This window comes from Pseudopodoces humilis, chromosome 11, assembly GCF_049639895.1.
Source record: "Pseudopodoces humilis isolate 2021_Gansu_Grassland_sample_001 chromosome 11, ASM4963989v1, whole genome shotgun sequence".
Lineage (NCBI taxonomy): Eukaryota > Metazoa > Chordata > Aves > Passeriformes > Paridae > Pseudopodoces > Pseudopodoces humilis.
In genome coordinates, this window is record NC_142210.1 from 24,107,109 (window position 1) to 24,126,323 (window position 19,215).

Consider the following 19,215-nt stretch of genomic DNA (forward strand, 5'->3'; position numbering starts at 1 on the left):
CAATGAGCACCAAGGCAAAAAAACAACAGCAGAAACAACTGCTTGGCTCCTGCTCTTGCTAGTGCCTGTTGTGATGTGAAATAATCATGGCTTTACAATGCTGTGAGAAATATGCAACAGAAGAATCCTCAAAATATTGGCTGCAGAAAGGAAAATCCTTTAAAAATATAGAAATCACAAATTCTGGTAGTTTTTATTATTTCTGGAGTGTCAAATTATTTCAAAGAGGGACTTTGGAGTAGTTTGTGGGAGGGGAAAAAAGCAAAAGAAGGCAAAACCCTAAGCTCCCCCCAAAGCATGGACACTCAGGATGTGGCTGATTTCCACACCCTGACTTTGGACAGGACAAATCCACTCCCTGGAATTGATTTCCAGTAAGATGTTGTTTGTTCCCAGTCATTTATTTTAATACAATGGCAAACTCATTTCATATTTAATGTTTGTTTCATGAAAAAAAATCCTGTTTGGTATTTCAAAGAGAACCATTTTTATCAGCAGTGCATTAACTGGGTTTATTGCCCTGATGCAGCAACATGTTCCCTAGAGCCAGACCCCCTCAAATCCTCCTGGATTTGTGTTTTACTGATCCATTCAGGAAGGGTAGAATCCAAATGCCTGAGCCAGCAGCTTTCCTGCCTCCAAACCTCCTTCTGGATACCCACATCAAACGTTTTACTGCTTCTTAATAACTCATTTATTAGCAAGTGACTGCTACATTTTTATTAATCAATTTTAAAATGCCTCACATAAAACATTAACCAGCTTAGATGGTATTTTTACTCATCATTAAGAGTTTGCAGGGTCCTAATATTCTGTATGAATTCCATACATGATGTTTTAGCTGTGTTTTCTCCATAAAATCTCTGTTGTTTTATATTTCACTGTGAATTTTCAACCTGGGATAGTGGAAGGTGTCCCTCTCCATGGCAGAGGGTGGGAATGGATGAGCTTTAAGGTTCCTCCCAGCCCAAACCATTCCAGGATTCTGTGATAATTAATTGTGATGTGCTGTTGCAACATGTCAATTTAGGGAAAAAATTCAGGTTTTGAGAATATCCAAGAAGCCATGCAGGCCCCCCAAAAACACAGAACACATCAAACAACCTTTAAAAAATAGAATAAAATAGAGATTGCAAAAATCTCTCTTTTAAGACAAGAACAAGGCAATTCTGCATGGAGTTAAAGGGGGGAAAAGCTGAAATGAAAGTGTTTGTTTGCCACGTTCATGAAGGAACCCTCAACTCCTGTTTGCAGCAACCTCTGGAGTAAACAGAGGGGAAAAGGGAACTCAGCTAAGGGCAGTTTTTCTATCAGCACAGACACAACAATCCAACTGTTTGATGTTCTGATGCAAGTATTTCAGAGAGATCTTCTGATGAGATTTTATGTCCACTGCTCTTTATTATTTCTACAAAGACAGGAGATGTCTTTGCTGGAGCTTTCTAACAGTATTGCTATAAAAAGAAACCAATTCAATATTAATGTATAAGATATTACTGTGTAAATCCTCAGCACCAGGGGTTGGTAACTCAGGGATGGGATCTCACATCTGGTGTTTGCACAGGTACTGAAGTAGCAGTGAGGTTCCCCCACGGTTCTGTCCCCACCCTGAGCACAAGGCAGCTGGGGACTGCTGTGCCAGCCTGGGGACTCCAAACCCTGCCTGGAACAGCACAACCTCAAACGTGTCCCCAGGGTCTTAAAACACCTCTGAGCCAGAGCTGTGAATGCAAGAGAACAGAGAGCCAAGAGACAGCAACATAAATAATCCTTCTGCAGTGAGTTTGTGTCTGCACACAGCTCCCCGGGAATCATTTCAAGTGCTGTCACTGCTCTCACCCTTCTCAAGAGCATCCTCTGCTTCCTGAGACACAATCAAGGGCAGATCATTAGTCTCCTGTTTAATGACTCAGAAAAGGGCCTGGACTGCCTTTCAGTCCTGTTCTGAGAGCCAGAAATCCTTCCTGGTCCTGCACTTAAAATGAGGCCAATTCTTTGAATTTTACCCTCAGAGCCTGATGTTCTACTTAAGATGGACAATTAACAGCAGGATTGTATTCCACCACGTTCATTATTTTCCTGTTTTTCTCCACTTTTTCTTCCCAGCAGGGTTCCAGACCCCTTGGGATGACATTCCCTCCTTCTGACTGACACCTGACTTTTATTCAGGCCTGTTGAGTCTTTTCACAGTAACAACCACAACCTTGGTGCTTTCAAAAACATTTTTCTTCCTCGCATTTTTGCTAGAAAAGGTAAAAACTTCTCTTACCCAGAGTTTCCTTCTGCAGCTCACGGCACCGACTCTGGAGCTCGCTCCCCTGCTGGAGGGAGGTTTGGAGCTGCTGAGTTTTCAGCTCAACTGTGTCAGCCACCTCAGTGAGGTGTTTCACCTTCTCCTGGAGACACTCGTTCTCCCGCTGGGACTTTGCCAGTCTTTGGTTCAATTTGGGTATTTCTGAGGAGACAAAACAAATCCATGTAGATTGTTGTTATTTTATGTTAATCACTAACATCAACGTTTTTAAATGGCATTCACAGGCCAACAAAAATAAGTGGGGATAAATTGTTTTGATGTAGAAAGCTTGATTTGAGGATGGGTGGGATGTTCCTGGTGTGAAGTGGGAAATGTTGGATGAGGGGTACAGAGCCTGTGGAAGAAAGGCTCCATTCCTGCTTCCACACAGATCCTCTGTGTATCTGGAGTACTACAAGAAATAGAACAAGGAATACTCCAGACAAGAAGCCTTGAAATGCAAGGATACCTCTGAGGCTGAAATGCCTGCAGGGACACGTGCTGCCATTCCCTTCAGCCCAAAGCAGGCAGGGAATGAGCCCAGGAAGGGAGGAATCCCCTGGAGACACAAACCTTCCTGTGTCATATTGACACTGACACTCCAGTTCACTGTTCTTCCAGGAGTGAGGATTAGGGAGGGATGTTCTGGGGACACATCTCCAGCAGGCAGGAACCTTTTGTGGCCCTCAGCTCCCTGCTGGTTCCTGTCTCAGTGGCTTTGTGCCTCCAGGCAGCTCTTCCTGCCCCAGGAGCCCTTCCCAGTGGGAACAAAGCAATCATTGAGGAATTCACTGCTCATGCCCCAGGAAGCACAGCTCACCGGGCAGCTGCTGTGACCAACAGCTCCAGGGTTCCTGAGCTGCTCCAGGGTTCCTGAGCTGCTCCAGGGTTCCTGAGCTGCTCCAGGGTTCCTGAGCTGCTCCAGGGTTCCTGAGCTGCTCCAGGGTTCCTGAGCTGCTCCAGGGTTCCTGAGCTGCTCCAGGGTTCCTGAGCTGCTCCAAGGTTCCTGAGCTGCTCCAGGTTTCACTGGAGCTGTGCATCTGCACTGGAGCTCACAGGGACAGAGGGAGAAGCACATTCCCCAGCCTGCCCTCAAAGCCCTGATCAAACTGACCCCCAGAGGTTAATTTGGTTAACAGTGGGATCTTTGGGTTGTCCTGTGCATGGCCAGGAGCTGGACTTGATCCTTGTGGATCCCCCCCAACTCAGGATATTCTGTGATTTTGTGATTCAATGAAACAGCAGCTCATCCACTCATTCACATTGGAAAACTACTAGGAAAGGAGTATGTGTGAATATTATATCTGAAGGACTTTAAAGCTGTAAAAGTGGGCACAGGGCCAGCTGGGAAGCTCTGGCTGTTGTAATTCTGTAATTCACCACCCTGGAGGATCCTTTTTTCTCTTGCCCAAAATGGCTGCAAGATGCTTTACCTGTCAGAGCTTCTTTGCTCACGGCTTTTATTTGCCGAAAAATTTCTTCCTTCATGGCAGCAAAGTTCTCCAGGTTGGTGGAGATAACCTCTTTAATACTGTCTAATTCACCTCTAATGAAAGGGAACAGTGAGACAGCCTTGTTCAGAGTGGAGCAATGGTGTTCCAAAGTAGTTCTGCAAGAAAGAAAATATACCAGATGTGTAATAAATTCTTTTCTTAATAAAACTTGGGAATTAGACTAAGCTTGACAACTCTGTTCCCATTATCTGATAATTTATATTCCATTGGGTTACAATAATTTAGTGTATGAAATGAGCTGTGTATTGAATATATGTATAGTAAGTTTCCCCATCTAAATGTTTGGAGTTTTTATGCAAGAACAAAGAAAACTGGACAGGAAAATGTATAATCTTTTTTTTTTTAAATGAGAAATCAGAGTAATCATGTTGAGATGCCCAGATTTATGGTGAATCTTTATAAACTATATATATATGTAAGAAATAGAGCATTTCCAACATCAGCATTTCTTTTTGGGTTCTCACCTGAGCACCTGTGACTGCTTGGAGGCAGTTTCCTTCTCCTCCTGGAAATACTGCAAATCAGCTTTCATAGTTTTCATCTCCTCCTGCTTGCTTTTAAGTTCCACTGTCAGGGTTTTTATCCTGTAGATGTAAATAAAGTAATCAGAATTGTTTGCCCAATTATTAGATTATTATGTATTATTTATTAATAATAATATAAACAATTAGGTAAATATTCTATAAATTTTATTAATATTACTATAAAGATATTAAATATTGTTATTAGAAATACCCAATAATCAACTTCCAACTTTGGTTTTAGCTTTCTTAGGGCAGGAGCCAGCTCTGTGCTGGCCTCAGGCACAGCAAACACCTCCAGAACCATCCCCCTCAAGGTGTTCTTCACCTCTAACATTTACCTTGGGAACTTTTCTTCACAGCACCAGCTTGTTTTTCAGGCATAGCTGTCCCAGTGTAAATAAACACAGTTTAAACATTGCTCTTTCAATTCAGCACTTGCTCCCATAATTGTCAGGAAATGAATGGAACTGCACAGGAATAAAAGGGCTGAATGCAATTCCCTTCCTGTGGTGCATGTGAGGAACAATCCCACACAGAACATCAGCCCCAGCTGTTTTCTGTAGATAACCATCCTAAAACAGCCTTCCAGCCCCAAAAATACAACTCCAGTGACAAGCAACTGTTAAAAACCAGCCCCTGTTTAAGCTTTCAACACTTACTGTTCACACAGAGAAAATGATCTATTTGTCTGCTGGTGACTCACTGCCACAAGGAAATAAATAATATTTGAATAGACAAGTATTTTACAAAACCAAAGGCTGGCAGAAACACTACATCAGTCTTGGCTTCAATTTGAAACAGCAGAGGAGAATGATTTATACTGAAAATATATAAAAATTAAACCAAACTGGGACAGTGCGTTAGTTACTGTTCAACACATCAATCAGCACCAAAATGCACATTTATAAAAATATTAGTCCTGGTTAAGAAACCTGGGTCTGCAGAGCTCAGACAAAATCTGAACTGAACATCTGGGGGTTAAAAAGCAAGTTTTTGGGGTTCAGTTGTGGTCCCTGGAATTAAAAAAACAATAAAAATAAATCTAGAAATAGAAGACATTCCTGGCATTACCTTTCTAGGAAATTTTACCCATTGCTACCTGCAAATTTCCACGAGCTGGAGAGCAAGAGGGGAAAGATAAAATCAGTTGGATTGTGGTTGGGAGCAGAACTGTTGTCACCCACAAGGAAATGTCCATTCCCTAAACAGCTACAGGAATTCAAACCTGTATTTGCAGATGAGGGGAAAAAAGCAGGGATTTATCACTGACCAATAACAAATCCAAACTCTGGGAGCCAGGGAGAGCCAGATGTTCATTTTCCATTGCTGTTCTAGAATGGGAAGTATTTGGAGATCTTTTGGATTAAGAAGAAACTGGTAAATAAGGAGAGACAGGTTTTCTTTCTCTTTCTTCTCCAGAGCTGACACTAAAGGGATGTTTCCAGCATATCCTGGTCTGTCACTCACAAAATAACCGGTGGAAAAGGCAAGACAGTTTCACTCCACCCCACCATCAGAAGGAAGCAAAATAAACACGTTATTTTGGGGCTTTTTAGCACAAAGGAAGAGTCTGGTGGATCATTAAAAGCTGGCATTTGGAGAATGGTGGGAACACACTGATCTCATCCCACTCCCAGCCCATCCCCACATCCAGGATCACAGGAGGAATCCTGCCCGGAGTGGGAGGTGAGGCAGGACATGTTCACTCCCCGTGCTGACAGGAGAAGAATAGCACGAGAAAAGGAGTTGCAAACACCCTCACTGTCCCTCCTTGTCCCAAAGCAATGAGGAGCAATTCCCGTGTTCCAGGGGATTGAAGGGGTTTCACAGCACAGAAGTAATCCCTGCACTCCATGGCACAGGACTCTCAGGGGATGGAGCAGCACTGGCACTGCCAGCAAGGACAGGATGCACAGAGGAGCCTGGAACACTCTGTCCCAAAAAAGCTCCACCCCAGGATTTTCATTGCCATGAAACTTCGGGAGCTGCCCACTTTCATTTCACAGCCAGGAGCTGCTCATTTTCAGTTCACAAAGTGGTGAAGTCACCACCCCTGGAAGTGTTCAAGATCTGTGTGGATGTGGCATTTGAGGACATCTTTAGCATTTACATCTATTTTACATTTCCTACACTGGATGTGGCAAGAATTTTGCTAATTAAATTAATCATAATTCAATTAATTATCAAGACTGAAGTGATTTAAACACAGAAGAAGGCTGAATAGCTGAGAGGGATCAGTGCAGCTCGTTCCCCTTCTCCAGCCAGGATCCCAAAGGAAAGGTAACTAAGGACAGGTGAACTCCCAGGTGGCTTGCAAGGTTAACCACAGGTACAAACAGAAATACCTGATCCTAGAGGGAATAAAAAACTGAAACAGTCTGCAACTGATAAGAGAGATTCAATCCCTTCGTCTAGCAGAGATAAAAGTAAGAAAAAGGCATTTTTGGCTTCAGGGAGCAGTGATTTGTCAGCCTGGCCAGACCCAGGATGTTGAAGAGTTTGTACCACAGCACAAGGCAGTCAGAGGGGCCCAGGATAGCAAGGAGAAGATAAGGAATATTCAGCCAAGTTACTTAACAAGGCACAATGGTTGATTTATGGCTGGAATGGAAACCTACTGCAAGTATTCCAATTGATTTCAGCAGCTTTTAAATCAAGTGGAGCCTTAGGGGGGGAAAGTGCAGAGATAAAAAGTTTATTAACTGCTCCAGCTTTACTACAGAAAGTCAGCTCGATGAAAATTTAAAGTTTAGCTCTGGCAAATGATCCTCAACAAGAAGAATGTGCTGTCAGTGCATTTGCTCACACACTGGATTCTGCCACCAGAGCTGCCCCCCAGGGTTGTTAAAGGGACAAGGAGCAAACAAGCTTTGAAAATAGATATTAAACCACAGAAAATATTAAATATTGGGAAGGAGGGAGTGGAAGATGATAAATTTAAGTGAAAAAGATATTGAAAGAAACATTATGAGTAATTTACAAGATAAATGCATTTTGTTCACTTTTGCAGAAACTTGTGCTCTAAAATGAATCTTTTATTAGTAATATTAGCAAGCAAAAGCCTAGCTAAATCATTAATCAAGTTACATTTTTAACACTATTTGAGTGATTCTCAAAAAAAATCCAGGTTTCCAAAGCATTTCAGTCCAAGCTCAAGAGCACCTTCAGCTCTAGATCCCCTGATGTGAGGCAGTCACACAAGGAACACCTCTCCTGGGGATCCCAAAAATCAAACTGAGCTGGTAATTAAAATTAGAACCTCATCCTTACAAAAAATCTTCTGTCCATTTGAGTTAGATGAGCAAAAAATTACCCAGGAGTTTCTGGTGGACTCAATCCATCAGTAACAGACTTGAGCAAACTGCATTTTTATAAAGAATCTTTTATTAATTAACTATACACATCAATTATTTATAGTCCTACTGTAATCAATTAATGGAATATAACAATAGATTCCAAGCTACGTGCATGGAAAAGGATAGAACACACTTGAAGGTCCTAACTGTGCCCTGAAAATCCAAATGTGGCTTTGAGATCTATCATAAATTACTGGAGTTCTTGAAGTACAAAACTCTCCCTTTAACTGGAGCCTTCCTGTATCTGTAAGGATTTGAAACCTCCTGTTTGTGAAGCAAAACGCCCCTGGCAGTTCCCAAACTGCTCCTCATTGCTCTAGGATTCTGTACCAGCCCTGCAGAGAGGGAATCCTGAGATTCCCAGGGAAGAACACTGGGAATTCTTGAGCAGGGTACTGTGAGACAGCCCAAATTTCAGCCCTGTGGGACTTCCAGTCCTGTGGAATTTTATTTGGAATATTAGAGATTTATTACGAGATGATAAGATGAAATTTTCATCATTTCCCTTTGGGAGTGTGTGCAGGGGAAATCCTCCCTCTGAGTGTCTTGTGGCCTTTCCTTCACCTTCCATGTATTGACTGCTTCCAAAATGCTCAGGAATTCCGAAGCATGCTATGAAAGATGATTTAAATCAAGTATTACAGGGTATATGGGCCATCTGAGAAAAGAAAGACAAATGTTATTTGTATTTTAAGCTGCTTTGGGCTGAAATTCCCTACCACACACAGGAGAGGATGGCCAGAGGAGATGATGTGCTCTGACCTTTCCGTTTTGGATTCGCTCTCAGCCCGACAGCGCTCAAGGTCGTGGTGAAGAGCCTGCAATTCTGCCTGAAGCCTCTGCTCCCGTTCTAGACTTCCTTTATAAACTTTAATCTCCTTCTCCATTGCTTTGACTTTGTCTTCCATCACCTTGAACTCGTGGAGTGTCAGGTAGCTGACTCCGCAGTATTTGCACACTGTCTGCTCCCGGGGCATCTACAAAGATAAAAAATGCTTCAGATTGTCTGTAAGAAACAGGTTCAATTCAAAAAACCCTCAGTGACACTAAGAAACAATAATAAATCCGAGCTATTTAAATCATTTACTGCTCTGGAACATTTAAAATCAGATTATATTATTGCTCTAACAAATAAAGACAAAAATCCTCATTAGCAAAATGAACCCCAGCTAGAGCAACACTTTCCCTTCCTGGCAACTTCCCAAAATTCATCAACTCTGGCAATTTGGTATGTGGGAACTCCCACTGAAATGCTAAAGTACTTCTGAGTTAGGTTGGATGTATTCATTGAAGATGAAATGATGTGTTTTATAAAGCTATTTCACTAATGAATCTGGGATCACTTGTGCCTGAGAAATGTTATTTCTGTGGCTTTCCAAAAACTGTATCCAAGTGAAGGAAGCAAGATGAGGGAGAGTGAACAAAGCGATGGAATCCACAATCTTCACCAAAATAATTCATGGCTGATGCTGATGTGGTTTCCATGGCACTGGGTGGAATCTGTAACCCCTTTGGCAGGTATGAAGGGCTCGGGACTGGTTACAAAACACAGAGCATGGAACTTACATCCAATGAAAGGCCATTGATTACTTTGGGAAACAGAGCTGGTTATTAACCTTGAAGCAGGGAACATGCAAGCACCTGCTCAAACAGTTTAAGTCCAATTAAGATACTTTGTTTTACAAAAGAAAAAAAAAATCTTTTGAGACATTGAGATAAACAGAAAGAAACCCTACCCAGAGGAAAGAAAAAAGCTTTCAAAAATTATAAATTAAAGACTCATACAACAACCTTTAGCAGTTTAATTACAGCTTGATATAAATGATGTTTCAGGATGCCCTGGACAAGCTTTATTTCCGCAGTTCTCAATGCTGCCTCAGTTTAAACCCCCCCTGGTTACAGCTGCTCTGAAGGAGCTGAAAATGCAAGTTTATTTTTCCTGGCAGCTGCAGTCTGTGCTTGGAAACCTGAAACTGTTCTTCAGGATAAGTACCTCGAAGTTCCAAAGCACTGGAATGACTGCAGTGAAGAAGGACAAAATGAGCTGTGCAGGGAGCACAGGAGGGGGTTTATCACAGAGAGGACACGGTGCTCTGTGCAGCACAGCCACTGCTGCTGCTCACACAAACAGCTGAGAACTTTCACTGCTTCCCCCATCAAAACAAGATAGAAACACCAGGGGCCTGAGCTGGAAAGGGTTTGTGCAAGCACCAAAACTTCTTCGTTTTCAAAGTCAGTTTTGTTACTGAATTTCAAAATAAATGAAGTCATAGAACAATAGATACTCTCTGTCTGGCCTCAGTTGGAAGTGGGTCCTGCTGTCCTTCCCATCCATTCCTCAGGTGAAATGAAAATCTGGGAGGATTTCTGATTGGGTTGGATTTTTACAGTATTTGCTACAGAGTCAAAGAATCCCAGAACAGGAAATTCTGTGTAAATCAGGACCTTGCTCTGCACACTAATAATTACCCTGCAAGCACTGCAATAAGTGTACAGATTGAACAGCTTCCAAATATCCACCTTAATATATGGAGCAGTTCCCTGACACCAGGAATGGATTTGGCACACCTTGAGGGATGCCAACCACGCTTAATTTAAACCCAGCACATCTGTCCAGTGTACCTGGAAAATTAACAGATGAAAGTGAATAAGAAAGGAAAGCACTGATCTGATTTCCCATCCTAAATCCAAGGTTCCTCTCTCATGGAATCACAGAAGGGTTTGGGAGGGACCTTAAAGCCCACCCAGAGCCACCCCTGCCATGGCAGGGACACTTCCACTGTCCCAGGCTGTTCCAAGCCCTGTCCAGCCTGGCCTTGGGCACTGCCAGGGATCCAGGGATCCACAGCTGCTCTGGGCACTCTGTGCCAGGCACTGCCCACCCTGCCAGGGAACAATTCCTGCCCAATGTCCCATCTGACTCAGGAATTCCAATATCCCATCTATCCCTGCCCCCTGGCAGCCTTAAAAATAAATGGTCTTGCCAGGAGAAAAGCTTCACTAGACTTCTTTGGTTGTCTCTTAGACACCAAAGTTGACCAACCATTACACAAAATCTGTAGGAAAAAAACTGTCATCAGTTCTTATGCTCACAAATTACCTTTTCTGGAACACTGAGATTGCTGAGTAACCACTAAGGATGTGTACTAAATACAAGTTTATGGTTTCAGATTCCACATTCCGCTGTTTCCATTTGATAAAAACGCTGCTGTCATCTTAAATTCAAAGCAGGAAAAAAAAATCAGGGGAAAAACAGTTTGGAAGGAATAGAAAAGGAAACTATCAGAGCTCTGAGTAGAAAGGGGACTTGCATGTCCTGAGTGAAGCAGTGAACAGAAAAAATCAATTAGGAATTAAAAAAAACAGTTTTGCTGAGGACAAAGTGCTTGATCTGGGAAGATATTTATCCATAAGACTTTGGGCTGCAGTTGTGATACACAGATGCTGTAAAGCTGTAAAGGGAACGGTTTCCACTCTGCAGTTGGTTTTGGAAGGAAATATCACTGCTGGTTACAAAGATTTCTTTAGCTACCAAGGCAAGGGGAGGAATGAGCCAAGAGGGATAATCACTCAAATTACATCTGTCTGACTCAGTTTCATTTGCAGAGCATAAGTTATAAGGAAAAAAAGAAAAAAAAAATGGTGGTCTGGACCATTTTTAGCCTTTTGAATGATGAGGCAGGAATTTGTACCACTTGAACTTGACCAAGTAACTCCAGGGTGTGTCAGCTAGTGCACCACCACCCCTCTCCTCTGGAATTTCACATTCCACCCGCAAACATCCCATGATGGAGAGCTGAATTCCTGTTAGAAGAGCGAGCTCCTCTCTCATTTGGCAGGGCTTTCATATTACAGCATCCAGCACATGCATCACTCATCACAGAACCCTAAAATTGCTCAGGTTGGAAAAGCTCTCCAAGCCCAACGAGTGCCACCATCCCACAGCACCCACGGCCCCAAGAGCCACAGCCTCAGGGCTGTTAAATCCCTGCAGGGATGGGGACCCTGCCACTGCCCTGGGCAGCTGTGCCAGGCTGGACAGCCCTTTCCATGAGAAATTCCTCACAACACCCTGAGCTCCTTGCTCCACAGCTCTTGCTCCCTTGGTGGATCTGGCAGGACTGAGATTGCTTCAGCAAGAACTGGTCAAAACCAAAAAACTCTGTATTTGTCCAAATTAAACTTGTTATTATTGAAAAATAATCCTTATGCTGCATCTGGGTGGTGTTAAATTACTTCTGTATGTTGATTTATTCTACCTTATTACCCAATTTTACTTTCTTTTTTGTTTCACTCCTCTCCCACATTATTTTCATGTCTCTCATCCTGCCTGTCCCTCTTCTGACACACCAGTCAATCCCTATTGCACAAAAAGAAATGATGACTCAAACCACACCATTGATTTTTGAGGAAGAAAGGGGAGTCTTTTGATACATATGCAAAATGAGGAGGTATCAGATTGAAATTGGTATTTGCTTCAGTCAAAGAAGGATTTTTAAAAGTCTTGGTAGAAACTTTGCTTATTTTAAAAGAAACAAAGTGTGTTATGAGCCAAGTTTTCAGTCAGCATCTACCCCAAAGCAATACAGATGGTATTGCTGAGCCATGCTGTTCACATCATTATTTGCTCCCAGCCCATAAAATCACAGTTGCAAAATAAAAATCCCCGTGCTTGCTTTGAACACATGAACAGTGGAGAAACAGGCTGGGAGTAAAACCAGAAGGTTGCTTCATTCAAAACATGCCCTGGGATAATCCCTGTGTCACGACAGGAAGTCACAGCAGGAGTTCAGGTAGCTGAACCCATCGCTGCCTGGAGAAAAGCAGAATAATGAATCCTTACAGCCTCAAACGAGCCTGCAAACATCAGCACGGAGCAGCACCCCTTCCTGAGCTCCCCCATTTCCTGGGGATGTGTCACGGGCATGTTCCAGCTGAGAACTGAACCCGAGTGCATCTCATGACAGAACACAGCGGCCAAGGATGACTGAGCCCATTGCTAAGCCGCCCTTTGCTGAGTAACCCTCTGCAGCTCCAGGTGTGACTGCCAGGAAGCCCCTCCTGGCTCAACCCCACTGCATGGGAGAAGAGGAGATCCAGTCCCTCCAGTTCAGCACACCTGGACCCCGGCTGCAGAAAGGGTGGAAAACCTTGACTGTAGTGAATGCAACCCTGGTTTTGTGAGAAAAACTGGGATATAGAGAATTCAGCCCTGGTCTGATGAGAAAAACTTGGCTATACTGCCTAGAGAGGGTATGGAGTGCTCCGTACTGGAGGGACTGAACCATCTGGACACAAGCCCTGGAAGTGCCCACAGCCAGGCTGGACAGGACTTGGAGCCACCTGGGATAGTGGAAGGTGCCCCTTCCCACCCAAACCATTCCAGGATTTTCTCCCATTTCCAGAGCACTCCCCAGCCACTCAGAACACTCCCACAGCAGGAGCCTGACACCCCAACACCACCCAAACATCACAAATTCTACAACTGAGTGCTGAAAACCCCAGCGGGCACTGCAGCAGCTCGGGGACACCATCTCCAGGAGAATTCAGCAGGCAGGGGCCAGCAGGATGCTGAAAAGGGCTCTGCCATTCTACCACGCTTATCTGGAGGGCACAAATTGGAATTTTATCTGCTTTTAAATCCCTGCTGGTGCCAACACTCCACATCCCAAACACAGAGCTGTGCTGTCCTGGTGGACGGGACAGGCTCGTGGGCTCCCAGCCACAGCTGGAACTCTGTGTTCCAGAACCTTTTCTAAAGAAACCCCAAGCCTGGGTTCCCAGAGAGCGAGAAAAGGGAAAGCTGACGTGATGTGCTCATACAGAGCCCATACTGTCCCCAATCTATAGCACACGTGGGAGAGGCACCGAGTACCCATTTGCTACTTGTGGTGAACACGATACTCTGGGGACACCACAGGATGTTCTGTCCTGATGGGGAACAGCCTCAGAGTTCCTGCCCAGCCTCAGCTCTTCAGCTCCTGGGGTGAGAGAACTCTTAATCTCTAAGAGTATCCTGGCCCTATAAAGTTTATGATTTATGGTAACAAAACTTATTTTTTTGCCAAATAAAATACGAAGTTAATATAACTTTGTTTGCTGCTGTGAGGACTTGGGTCGTTCCGTCGCTGTTCTGTCTCCTGTTTCAGGGAGATCCTCAGTGCAGAGCTCCATCTTCCCTTCTACTTCCCTCCACTTCCACAGAACTTTAATTAAAGTCCACAGGCACAAAAAAAAGATTCATCTACCACTGGCAACAAACAACTACCAAGGTGAAATATAAAAGCCTTGAGGGGAAATTAAACCAAAATAAAACATTAAGCAAGCAACAAACCAGAAGTCCCAAAAATACACATCCATGACACTGGAGTCAAGGAAACACTCCCTTCTGTACCCTGCTGGGCTCTGGGACACCTCAGGCTGCGTTTGATTGCAGAAACTCCATGTAAATACATTTCAAAATAGGCACTAAAAGACAGTGATTTCCATCTTTACTAACAATTAGTTTCCAAGAAGTATGCAACTATAAATACAAAAGAATACTATAAACTTTAATAATGCACATGCTGATGTTTCATTCACCTATTAATTTTGGTTTTTTCATTTAGCACCCATTTTGCAATGAATGTGATGTGAAAGGGGTATGAGAGCAGAAGGAATGAGAGAGAAAAGAAAGCAGGGATATGTAAAAGTTTTCACACAGTTCTCTGAGGCAAAATTGATCAGAACATGAAGAACCAAAGTCCCTCCACATCTATCATTAACAAAATGCAGAGAAATCTCCTTCCCTCTAGACTAAAACTTCCTTTAAAACAAAATCTTGATAAGCAGCTTGTGAAACTCCAAGGAGAGGAACAAGAGAGCTCTGCACCCTGCCCTGTGAGGCAGCTCCTGGATCCCTCATGAGCAGCACAACCCAACCTCCAGCATCCATCCATCCATCCATCCCAAACCAGCACCTGGAGAGGGAACATCCATCCATCCATCCATCCATCCATCCCAAACCAGCACCTGGAGAGGGAATATCCATCCATCCATCCATCCCAAACCAGTGCCTGGAGAGGGAATATCCATCCATCCATCCATCCATCCATCCATCCATCCATCCATCCATCCATCCATCCATCCCAAACCAGCACCTGGAGAGGGAACATCCATCCATCCATCCATCCCAAACCAGTGCCTGGAGAGGGAATATCCATCCATCCATCCATCCATCCATCCATCCATCCATCCATCCATCCATCCATCCCAAACCAGCACCTGGAGAGGGAACATCCATCCATCCATCCATCCCAAACCAGTGCCTGGAGAGGGAATATCCATCCATCCATCCATCCATCCATCCATCCATCCATCCATCCATCCCAAACCAGCACCTGGAGAGGGAATATCCATCCATCCATCCATCCATCCCAAACCAGTGCCTGGAGAGGGAACATCCATCCATCCATCCATCCCAAACCAGTGCCTGGAGAGGGAATATCCCTCCCTCTGGGCTGCAATCACAATGCCTGGCATGCTCCCTCCAGTCACACGTGCTCCCTTGGCCTGCAAACCCATCTTGGGAGCATGTGCTCCATCTGGCAGAGCAAACCACAGCTGGCACAAGTTCAGCTGTGTCAGGAGCCAGCTGAAAGAGAGATTCCAAAGGAGAGGCTATAAAATCCCAGCAGCAGAGAATGGGAAGGGAATGAGGACATGTGTGCAGAAAAAACCGGGAGATACAAGGACAGGAAATTGTGAGAATGACTTGTAGTGTCTTGTAACGACGCTGCAGCTACAACAGGAGTCAGCTGAGGAGGAGATGAGCAGCAGCACAGGATGTGTAAAACCCCAACACTTTCTCATCCCAAATCCCGGGCTGTCGTTGCCTTGGAGCTCACACGTGGCACGAGGAGGATGGGACAGGAGCAGAAGTCTATCCATATCTGGAATCCTGCGTCTTCTGCAGCAGATTTTTTTATTAAACATGTACCCAGCACTGGAGAGATCTCCAGAGACTGCCTGCCCCATCCTCTGCTTCGAGGGAAAGGCTGAACGGACAGTCCCACTGGGAGAATTCCACAACTACCTGGGTGAGCTGCCCCTGAGCTTCAGAGCATTCAACCAAAGCACATCCAGAAATGTGAGGAAAAGACTCCTTTGCACCTGGAAATGAACCACCACCTCCCTCCACCTGTGAGCAGTTACTGTGCCCTCAGGTATTTTCCAGAATGAGCAAACCCAGCTCTATTACCCTTTCTTAGAAACAAGCTTGTAAAGTTCTTTACTATTTTTGCTCTTTTCTAAATTCCCATCAGTCACGTCATTATTTTTAAAGCCTGCAGCTCAGAACTGAAACCTCAATAACCCTGGACAGAGGGACAAAGAAGACCCAAGTTTCACATGTGATTCCTACTACAATAATTGAGCTATTAAAACAATTGATATATTAACAGACTCTTTCTGTGTAATATCCCTTTGTTTTTATTACTATGCTTATGACCTGATTACAGCCTTCACTGCTCGGTCTGACAAGTTACAGGGAGGTTATTATAGATTCTGTATCGATGCATTGGATTAATTTTAAATGACTTATTTTTCCTAAGAATATGGAGTTTAATGCTGTTCCCAGAGTGCTCACACCCCTTCCCAACTGACACCAGCATATTCCTTATTGTAATCCAAGATCCTGGCTCAATAATAACCAGCAGCCAGTGACAGTGCTGCTGACAGAATTAATGTCTCTGCCTTTCTGTGCCTGCCCTGGCTGCTGCTCCTTGTGCCAGCATTCGCCTAGCACATGGAGCAGGAACTGGCTCAGGAACTGATCCCAACATAAAACAGGCCCAAGTGCCACCAAACTGCAGCTTTAAGTCATTAAAGGAACTATTAAGCAGTAACCAGCTCTAGGAGGATTCCCCCATCCAATGGTTTGGTACAACTGTTTCTGCGAGAAGCTTACACTGATTTTTGCTCACCACTGTACCCCGTTGGGGCTAAAAAAACTTAACTGCTAAATAAACAAACTTAGTGGGATCCTTCCTGCTACCAAAACAGCTGCTTGCGAGTCCTAAAGTGTCCCACAGCTTCTTCCCTTCCTCTTTTCTTAAGGCTAAGTATTCCTTTTCCCTTTCTTTGTCGATCTTACCCATCTTTGATTTCTCAGAAATCTGAACAGTTTCCTGGACTAACCCAGGGAGAATTTCTCCAGGCTGAGTACACAAAGCTTTTAAATGACTTGTCAATTATGAGCTGCAGACCGAGGAATGAGGACAGCTGGGTGTTGTATTGGCAGAGTGAAAACCTGACAGTGTTACAAAAAGTGACTCGTGTTCCACTTGAGTGCAGCCCCCTCCTAAACTGAGCCATGTAAACAGCAGCACTGTTACACGGGCAATAATAATCTGTCTGCCAAGCAAAAGAACACACAAGATACGAGGGGAGATGAAGGGGAATGTTCCGTCCCTGCGTGTGTTGATACTCCTCTAGAACATGTCATGCTCTGCAGTCCTTCCGAACCCCCGGCAGCGAAACACGCCAGAACAGGGGAAATCTGACACTCACCTGCACTGACAACAGCGGCACAGACTCGGCTGTTCCTCTGCAGGGTTCCTATAGAATTACTGTAATTACACCGCACAAACAGTGACGAAACCCAACACCCAACCCAACCCAGGACCAAAATGTACAGATAATGCACCGGTGCTCACGGGCCGGTGCAACATCCCTGAACTGCTGCAGGAGCTCCGAATGTTGAGGTCTGGCATTTCCACAGCTCGTACCTTGCGGATCTCCTCGGGCAGAGCGTGGACGGGGCCGCGCCGCTCCATGGCCTCCCGCAGGCTCGGCGGCGGGGTCCGGGAGCGGCCGGGGTCCGGGGCTCAGGGCCGGCCGGGGTCCGGGGCTCAGGGCCGGCCGGGGTCCCGGCACGGCGCACCCGTGAGGGGCGGGGGGGGCGCTGCGGTCGCCGCCATTTTGTGGCCGTGGCGTCCGCCGTAACCGTGGCAACGGCGCGTGCGCGCCAGAGGGGCTGCGCTGAGGGAGCGGAGCTCGGGATCCCGGCAGGGTCGGGGTTTAATGCGCCCCAAAGACCCCCCCATGACACCCCAAAAACAGTCCTGACATGCCAAAGCCCCCCTGAGCCGCGCCTGGCACCCCGACATCCCAAACTGGGCCTTGAAACCCCAAAGCCAAACCTTGACACCCCAAATTCGGATCTGATACCCCGAAGCCGGCCTCGACATCCAGAGTTCGAATTTGACACACCAAAGGCAAAATCTCGTCGCCCCAAATTCGGCCCTGATACCCCAAAGCTTCCCAGTACCCCAAAGTCAAACCCTGACACCCCAAAGCCAAAACCTGGCATCCCAGATTCGGCCCTGACACCCCAAATTTGGCCCTGCGCTCGCAAAGCCAGCCCCAATGTCCCGAATGTGGCCCTGACCCCACAAAGCCGTCCCTGACTCCCCAAATTCTACACTGACACCCCAAAACCACCTCTGCCCCCATCCCAGCCAATTTAACAGCCCAAATTTAACCGTGACACCCCCAAACCCCTCCTGACACCTCAAACCTTCATCTGACACCGCTAATTCAGCCCGAATTCAGCTTTGACACCCCAAAGGCACCCCTGACACTCCCAATTAGTCCCTGCCACCCCAAATCCGGCCCTGCCGGCCGGGTCATCTGAGTGTCACACCCGAGGCACGAGCTCAACCTCGGCATGAACCGAGCGCGCCGCCAGCTCCCGGTGAGACCCGCTGGAGCGCACACACAGCCACGAAAATAAATAAATGAGGGAAGGATTGGCAGCAAGATTCGGGAGTTTCAGCGGGATTAGTTCCACTTTCTGCCCTTCTTCCCAGCGCTGGTGGGTTTCTGTTTCCTCCAAAACCGAGTCGCTATTGGGACTTGGCTTTATCATACAGCAGGGACCCTCTGCCCAAAACCATTCCTATTTCCTCAGTGCAATTCCTACTTCCCCAAAACATTCCCTACAGCCTTATATAAAACAATACACCCACAAAACCATAATTTAGGGACACACACAAAACTCAGGACAGTCCATGGCAAAAGAAAACCGAGGTGACCTTAATTTAGTTTACGCACGACTCATCTCTGAGGTGAAAAAGCATCAGTAAGGTTGGGGGCTGAACAGGGGAGATAAGAGGGGGTTGGATTGAAGAAAGTAGTGAATTTTAAGGGATAAAACCAAAAGCTTTATTGGGAAAAAAAAAATTGCATCAGTGAGGGGGAAAAAAGAAAAAAGGGTGAGGAGGTGCTGTGTCAACTGAGGGATGCAAAGCGGGGGAGGAGACGAGGTGCACGTTCGGGCGGCCGGTGCCCTCGGTCTCCCCCCCGGCTTTGCACGGCGGTGCCACGCGTGTCACCGCGGCTCCCTCGCGTGTGGCCGCCGTGCCCCGTCCCGCGTTGCGTGCCGAGCTCCGAGCCGCGCTAATCCCGCCTTGGCAGCCGCCTCACTCCCCCGCCTCCATTTTAACCTCTTCGTGCTTCCAGGCCAGGCGCGGGCGAAAGGGGGGGAG

General features: G+C 45.6%; 1 protein-coding gene across 2 annotated transcripts in view; it reads right to left on the reverse strand.

Annotated features, from left to right (window-relative positions):
• Positions 1 to 17,605, reverse strand: part of LEKR1 (leucine, glutamate and lysine rich 1) — a 34,246-nt gene extending 16,641 nt beyond the window's left edge. For both annotated transcript variants that reach the window (XM_088060809.1, XM_014254273.2), the window contains exons 1-5: positions 17,455 to 17,605; positions 8,450 to 8,664; positions 4,272 to 4,391; positions 3,727 to 3,902; positions 2,270 to 2,455 (exon numbers count right to left, since the gene is read on the reverse strand). In XM_088060809.1, the coding sequence (XP_087916935.1) occupies positions 2,270 to 2,455; positions 3,727 to 3,902; positions 4,272 to 4,391; positions 8,450 to 8,664; positions 17,455 to 17,502 (745 nt within the window). In that variant the 5' untranslated portion in view covers positions 17,503 to 17,605. The remainder of the gene's footprint in view (positions 1 to 2,269; positions 2,456 to 3,726; positions 3,903 to 4,271; positions 4,392 to 8,449; positions 8,665 to 17,454) is intronic.
• Between the last annotated feature and the right edge of the window lie 1,610 nt (positions 17,606 to 19,215).